The sequence below is a fragment of the Fulmarus glacialis genome, unplaced genomic scaffold (assembly GCF_000690835.1).
Source record: "Fulmarus glacialis isolate BGI_N327 unplaced genomic scaffold, ASM69083v1 scaffold5351, whole genome shotgun sequence".
Taxonomy (NCBI): domain Eukaryota; kingdom Metazoa; phylum Chordata; class Aves; order Procellariiformes; family Procellariidae; genus Fulmarus; species Fulmarus glacialis.
Window position 1 is genome coordinate 49,802 of NW_009190752.1, and position 7,906 is coordinate 57,707.

General features: G+C 37.0%; 1 protein-coding gene across 1 annotated transcript in view; it reads right to left on the reverse strand.

The window, feature by feature from the left end:
- The window catches only part of VRK2 (vaccinia related kinase 2), a 46,368-nt gene that overhangs the window by 24,749 nt on the left and 13,713 nt on the right, over positions 1-7,906 (reverse strand). Inside the window, exon 6 of the mRNA XM_009586392.1 lies at positions 7,019-7,111. Coding sequence (XP_009584687.1) covers positions 7,019-7,111 — 93 coding nt within the window. The remainder of the gene's footprint in view (positions 1-7,018; positions 7,112-7,906) is intronic.

Genomic DNA, 7,906 nt, shown 5'->3' on the forward strand with positions numbered 1-7,906 from the left:
ATAAAAATGCTACAGACCACTATTATATTGCCAATGGAACTGATCTCTGGGGCAAAAGCTAAACCATCTGAAGGCACACAGAAATAATTTCTACTAAATTATATTGTATTATAAAGAAAAATTTTTTCTTATTCGAACCTTAGTTTTGTTTCCTGTTTAGCTAAAATATAGTTTAACCTATAAAAGTCTAAAATAAACTCTTCTGGCACTCACTTGTAATTTAATTATGCAACTCCTGGTAGAGGAAAAACAAACAAACAAAAAACCCTCAAGAAAACTTAACGCATTATTTTGTAGCACATTCTGTTGAACTACTGATTCCTGTTTGTGCTCCAGGCAGCTTCAAATCCTGGGATGGCTGGTCTCTTGGTTTTACTGTTTCTGCTGCAGGATCTGTGCTTATTTGGAGCGTGTAAGCTGGGATGCAGCATTCGCTTCCTGCAGGGTGATGGCTTTTAAGATTACCGACGATGTTTTTCACCTGACAGACTATACAAACTGTGATAGAAGATTAAAGACCGTAGGCACATTTAGAAAATCTAGGACAAGGCATAAACTTTGTTGGGTTGACCGATTTGATTTTTCTCCTGCATCCCTTCTCCAGCGTATTCCTGATGCTCTGGTACCTGTCCTAATTGAGCCCACAGTCAGTGTGAGAGAACTAATTTAAACTACCCTAATATCAAGTTTTGCGAGTCTTCTGCATCCTTTGTGCGTTGGGAAGGAAAGAGTAGGCTAGAAGGTGTATTCTTCCCAGGCCAAGTGGTACATTTTTGGATGTTGCTTGACTATAGATTTCTGACATGTACAGTTGACCAGATACAATAAGATGAAATACAGAGCAGATTTCAACCTTTAAAAATTCAGGCTATGCCTTATATTAAAATGAGATTTTAACCGTTAGAAAAAACAATGCAAGCAAAGCATCTCTGCCAGCTCTCTGGTTCTGTCTGGGCTGGGAACGCTAGCTTATGTGATAGACACTCCCATATGGCAGCCCAGCCTTGGTGGTCTTTCAAACTATCTTAACAACAGCCCATCTAGAAAGTAGCCACAAATATTTGCTAGTCAAACTGGAACTATGTAAAAAAGTTACCAGTTATCCTACAGATAAATCAGAGTAACTATGTGCTCTTATTCCATTTTTAAGCAACAGATTTGCTTAAAATACCTTCAGTAGTAGTATCAGCAAAGCAGTTTTAAATTTATACTGAAAAACCCCTCTAAAAGGGAGAAGTAGCTTTAGGTTATCCTGCCTTGAATGATAGTGGCAAGACCTGGAAACCAAGAAGCAATCACTTCTTAAAGCCACTCACATGCAATTGCAACATCATCTATGTTTGCACCACAGTTTGCTCCAGAAGTTGGTCATGAGTGTCGTTGTTCAGCTTACTTCTAGCTGAGCCGTTTATCACTTCCACAACTTTTACATCAGATTTTTTCCACAAATATGCAACCAATGGTAGCCTCTCAAGGCAAAGCCTCTTGGCCACCAACAAAAATCAATCCCCTTCAGCTCATACAAAACCAGCAATGCACTGTTACAACCTTGCCACAACCATTATCAGAATGACTACATTATTTTAAATTACCATTAATTTCATTTCATCAATTCTCATTATAACCCTTTCATCATTAAAAAGATATATAGTTCTTTATAGCTAGTTGTCACTTTTTGATAATGTAACACAGCGTGCCCTTCCAAATTTGTTCGGAACATGGTGGGTAGGGATAGTTAATGAATTTGTAGGTTGTTGCAGGTTTTTTAAGGGTATAGGGAGCGGGAAAAGAAGGTAAGTATTAAAGAATATTGAGAAAAATTAAGTCAGTGTTAGTATGTGTTTCAATACCATAAATATTTTTCATCTGCATGCTTTTTTTAGGAACAACAAAACAAATATGAACAAAAAGAGAACAAAACATATGCAGAGTAAGATAAACAAGACACTTGAAACACTAAATGGTAACATGGATGATGAAGGTGCAACAGTGACATAAGCCTAGAACAGCTGGGTTTAGCTGTATTACATTGTACACTCCTTCCCACACACTTACTTATTTTAACTCTTTTGGTTTTGTTCAAGTTTCTCTTTTTTACACATCCCAGTCTGCACTAGATTCAGCAGTGCTTAGCACGGTCTGTTATTAATAGATTTTGCTATAGATTAGGAGCCAGATTTCTAAAGTCTTCGCACTTAATTTCATGCAAACATGAATGTGCCCATCTTATTCAAGCGAACAGCCACGCAGGCACAACTAATTATTTATGTGCACAAGCAACCAGCCGTAGATTCGGCAGTCCTCTTGTCCTTTATGTGCATGACTTCCTCACAGTGCTTTATATCTGAAGTGCTAAATATCTGCTAAACATGTAAAATTCTTACAGTTTGTATACATTATGATATATAACTGCACTGATCTGGGAAGTCATAAGCCTGGCACTTTGGCTTCTCATGGTATTCTCTTTATCCTGAAGTACACATAGCAGGAGATTTATCGCTGAAAGGATAACAATACAGTGATTTTCTTTGTACATTTTCTTTCCAGTGGTTCCATTACTAGGCTTATGTAATGTGCTGTAAATAATTAAGTAGATACCTACTAATAAGAGGCAGATCGGTTGCTAATGGCCATAGTGCTGTCAACTTCAGTTGGACACTACACTACAAAAAGGCTAAAGGTAGACTGAAGTCCATCTTGGGACAGGAAGTCTGAAGTACAGCGTCTGGGACAGAAACAGCATCTTTCACAAAACAGAAGCCAAGAAAGGAGGAAAGCAGGTTAAACCAAAGAGAGAGGGGAAGAAATCTTCTGTGACTTGTCAGTGACAAGTCCCGATGCTGGACTCAATTGAAGTCCAAGATATTTGGGCCATTGCTACAAAAAGAAATTAAACCAGTGTAAACAGTTCTATCCAAATGTAGCAGCAAGACTGATGAAAGAAAATTAAGGCCATCTGATTGTGAAGCTACATCTCAGATCAGGGGCGTAGCCAGCATCCATGAGTTAAATCTCAACTGTTTGTGTATGGTATCTCTGCATACTGTATCCTTCCTAAAAACACATGAAGGAGAACAGAAAAGATTTTCATTTTTCTCAATTCATCTGCTCTTTAGCAAATCTGTCATACTGGACTAAAGAGCAGGAATCACAATGATTCATCTCACAATGAAAAACGGCTTACAGTTGGAATTGTTTTCATGCAGGTTTTTCCCATATGATCAATGCCTGAGCTCTGTATCTTCTATGCTGGTGCACTGAAAGCTGGTCTTAAAAGTTAACATTTTGAAACATTTTTGTATTCTTCTTTTTTCCTTTTCGGTTAGGGCTATCTATGATAATCGAGTCTGAGAGTTTTATTCTGTAATGATCTTTTCTAAGAAATGCTTAAAATCAAAATCAGAACTGAGGTGCAAATGGCATTCAAATTACAGCTTAAAAATCCAAATAGGCAACTTCTTGTTGCAACACTGCAGCATGTCTGCCCATATATTCCATGGGGAAAAAAAATGAAAATACTACAAGGTAACTGTTTCGAAGAGGCATTGTTCCAAACCTTGTTTCATTTATTAAAAACTCTGATTTTAAGCTCTTGTCTTGTGACTGCTTGTCCCTTTTAATAGTATCACAATTTAAATGAGTTTAATGGATTTGAATTTCTCTTTTAGAGTCTATATCAGTAATGCTTATTCTGCTTTATCATACAAACAGTTACTACTATGCACCGTATTATCTTTAACCCACTGCAATACTGAGACAGTGCTTCACTTGTTCTGTAATTTATAGGTCTGATCACTTCAGGTTTTCTTTCAGGCCTCTCTGAGATTCATGGGCTGTGTACTTCCCTCAGTACATCACTCCTATTCTGTCAGTCATTGTGCTGGGTCCATGTTCAGAAACATATTGACTAGAGAATTGATCTTTTGACCTGTAACTCACTGAATGGCCTCGCTCCCTTCTATTGAATAGATCTGCAGCAAGCTGCTCTTTGAGGTCAGTTGATTCTGATCTTCTAACCATTTCTAAACATCATTTGGAGGTCACAGAGTGACAGGACCTTTACATTATTTGTTTCTCTGCCTTGCCACAGAAGGTAGGGGATAGCAGTATGGATTTCACACGTTCTTTCAAAAAGGGGACTATATTTATTGGCTGTGGTGTAAATTTACCAGGTTAATTTACAGGAGAGAGAGAAAGTAGCAGCAGAAAGTCCAACATAGAAAAATGATCTTTTCTGGAACCGCAGGAAGTCAGTGAAATTCGCACGTAAGAGTACACATGAACAGCCACTAAATGACAAAAAAAAAGCAAAGTTGAGTGTAAAGGTACACATGCTTTTTTGAACAGAGATTTATGTCTCTTCACCAAAACAGAATAAAGAAATACATTTTGAAAATATATATATTTTACTTTTAAGAGATTAGTTATGGGTTTCTTTTAAAAACAAATTTCTAGAATTAAAGAACACCTCCAATTTATTTTTTCGTAAAATCCTAGACCTTAAAGAGCAAGAAGCCACTAGCATAAAATTCTTAACAAAAACTCACCACAGAAATTTTTAGGTCAGACAGCTTTATTATGCCAACTCCCCCTGAAGCTACAGGTCTCTCAGCTTGTATTCCTGAGTTTGAGTTTGCCACTGGCTAGATACTCTCGCTCCCTATTTATAAGATTAGGTTGATCACTACCTCCCACTTCCATTGTTTCAAAAAAACAAGACCAAAGCAATCTAGCTATCGACCATATTAGCAGAGAGAGAAGGTTGGACAAAACATTTCACAGGCATTTGGTATCAATAACAGTGTCTGAAGTTTTATCTGAAGTGTCTAAGGTTAGTACAAGATTGCCAAATTAACATACAGCATCTCCGACAACAGTTTAGAAGATACAGGACAGGATATTCCATATTGTTGTGATATTTAGTCAGTGGTAATGCTCCACAGAGCTTCCCAAAATACTGTGCTGTTAAATACATAATACATTCAGCTCACCAGCATGTTATAAAGACAGCTTTATTTGTAGAATAGGCTGTCACAACTTCGTGAAGTATTACATAGGAACTGGACACGTTTGGAATAGGAAGAAGCAACTTTCATGGCAAAATTACACGCAAATTTATGGCACATTCAAATAGCCAGGACATGACAAATGCAAAATTGTCTGTGCAAATACACACGTACAGTTCGGAATACCTGAATCTGTGTGAGAATATTGTCTAGTACTGCTCCTAATCCAGGCAAAGAACATTTATTGAAGTATGGGGGCAGACAGAATATCAGAGTCAACAATTCCAGAGGAAGAGTATTCAATTAGTGGCATAGGTAGATCTGCCAATTTGAAAGTTTTAGCTGTGGTGTTGGTGAGATTATTCCTTCTTTTCATGCCCCACAAGCCACAGAGCATACGTATTTCAAGATATTGTGCAAGGTGTGTCTGGAAAATAATTTTCTATTTGACCAAAAACAGTCCCATTAAGCCATCTGCCCTGCTGTGTAAGCTAAATATAGTACACATCACCTTAAAATACATTTAGAAATAATTATCACTGTCTAACATGGCTGTAGACTAGTATGGTACAGTTATCACGGCTTCAGTGAAATCAGCAGACCTGTGGCCACTTGCAGAATTTCCAGGGCCCATGACTGGGAAGTTTATCTGAATAGTATCTGAACAGTTCTAAGTTCTCTTAAGCATACAGAAATGAAAGTTTTATTCATACCTTACAAATGCAAGCAAATAATAGAAATTCTCTCCTGTTAGCTCTCCTGAATTAGAATGTGAACTTTTCAAAATGTTTTATAGAATAATTTCAGTGGAAAAGAACTTTTACTGAAACAAAATTCTACACAAAACCTCTCAGCAGTAACATACACTTTGTACATGTTGAGCTAGGAGCTACTTAAACTGGAATGTCTATTGATTTCTTTTATCTAATAAATATAACTTAAGTTATATTTCCACCTAAAACCTCTGTCCAGTAACTCACAAGTTCCTTGTTTTCAATCTGTCAATGAATTTACTACTCATGAAAACAAAATACTAGTATAGCACAATCTTCATGCAGACAACATGAGAAAAATCGGAAAAATCACCCCACAATCTGGCTAATTCAAAAGCAGCTGATCAAAGTCAGCTACATGTCTTAAAATTTTATGATTACTGTAAATGGACGCTTCCAAAATTATTTCAATGTGAAAAACAGCAGCATATCTTGCTGCCATAAAAATACACAATAGCCAAGACAAAAAAAGTCATTTGAGTTATGTTAATGGGTTTGGGTAGCAGATCGTTTTGCCTCTAAATAGCCTCCTCCTTTGGATTCAGCAGGCTGGTAAACACCATAAACTGAGATTATGTACTGACTGCTACCACTGTCTAAAAACACAGTTGTTTTAAACAGCCATGATAGTTGTCAAACTATGTGTTTTAGAAAGCTGAAAAGTTAAATTTGACTCAACCATTTAACTTGAAACTTGTAAAAAAGCAGATATAGTTCAATGGTTCAACCTCCAATGGCAGTGAGCTGTTTTGCAAGATCTGTTTTTTCATCACTGCAGCAGAAAAAAAAAAATTGAAAGAAAAGAAGTATTGCTTACAGCTAATGATATTTAAGTGAAGTGAGGGATGTTCTTTTTTCCTAAATGATATTTTTTTCCCAAGAAAAAAGCATACTTAGATTTTATTCACTGAAGAAAAGAAGAGCATGTGGAGTATGACAGGATCAAAAGATTTGTTTCAAAACATTTCATCAAAACACTTCAATTTCAAGGCTAGCTTTAGGCTTTAGAGTGTTAGAGAGCAGCAACCTTAATCCTGCTTAACTGTTATATCCACTACAACCAGCAGGACATAAGAGTTAGCAGCATGGAAACACAATTCATGACAATATTAGAAAGCTAGAACTTCCCAAGAATGAAAATACAATGGGCCACATCCTTAAAACTATCCTTGCATAACTTAAAACTATTAAACAGTTACAAACAGATTAGAGTAACTGTAGATAGGTAAACATGCTTACCTCGTGTGGATTCGTGTAGCCCAAAAGTAGATTTGCTGCTTTAATGTCACCATGAACATACTCATTTTCATGTATATATTCCAAAGTATCCAACTAGGAGAGGATTTAGAATAGAAAAGAAAACATCATCATCATCTCCACTCTGCCTCTAACCCTACCACCAAATATTTCTCACTTATACAGTGAAGTCAAGGGCTACACAGGCTGAGCTGACAAATACACTTTGAGCTGGAGCACAAGGACTACCCATTCTGTCCACAGGGCCTGTTCTACCAGGCACATAGCTGATGGCAAATCATAAACAAGCCATACTTTGCCATGAGGTATCCCTGTGTATCTACCTACGAGTACCAGCTTCTAAGGTCACAAAGCAAGAATGAAACTAGTACTTTATAAACACTGGAGGAAATGTTAAGAACAAACACTAAGCTCTTAAAAAGAACATATTCAATCAGCCCTGAAGGCTTGTAATATACTTGATCCTGCCGGTTATTATATGACCTGCATTTCATGTCACCATCCCCCTGCATCATCATCCTTCCTCAGCTCCTTACTGAGGTATGATAGCTCTAATTGTTATTTAAAAACATGTTTGCACTTGGCAACTCATACAAAGGACAATCCAATCCTGACTTTTGGAGAGTACAAAGAGTGTTACAAGTTTGTCATTTATGTGACTATGAAAGCCCTTCACTTTTTTTTTTTTGAATTATTATTATTTAGGTTAAAAGGAAACTTTGGAGGTGTTCAGTCTAAACCCCCTGCTTCAAGCAGGACTAACGTAAGTTAGATCAGGTTGTACAAGAGATTGAATAGTCAAATTTTTAAAATCCCCAAGGATGGACATTTCACAGCCTCTGGGAAGCACGTTCCAATGCTAAGACACTC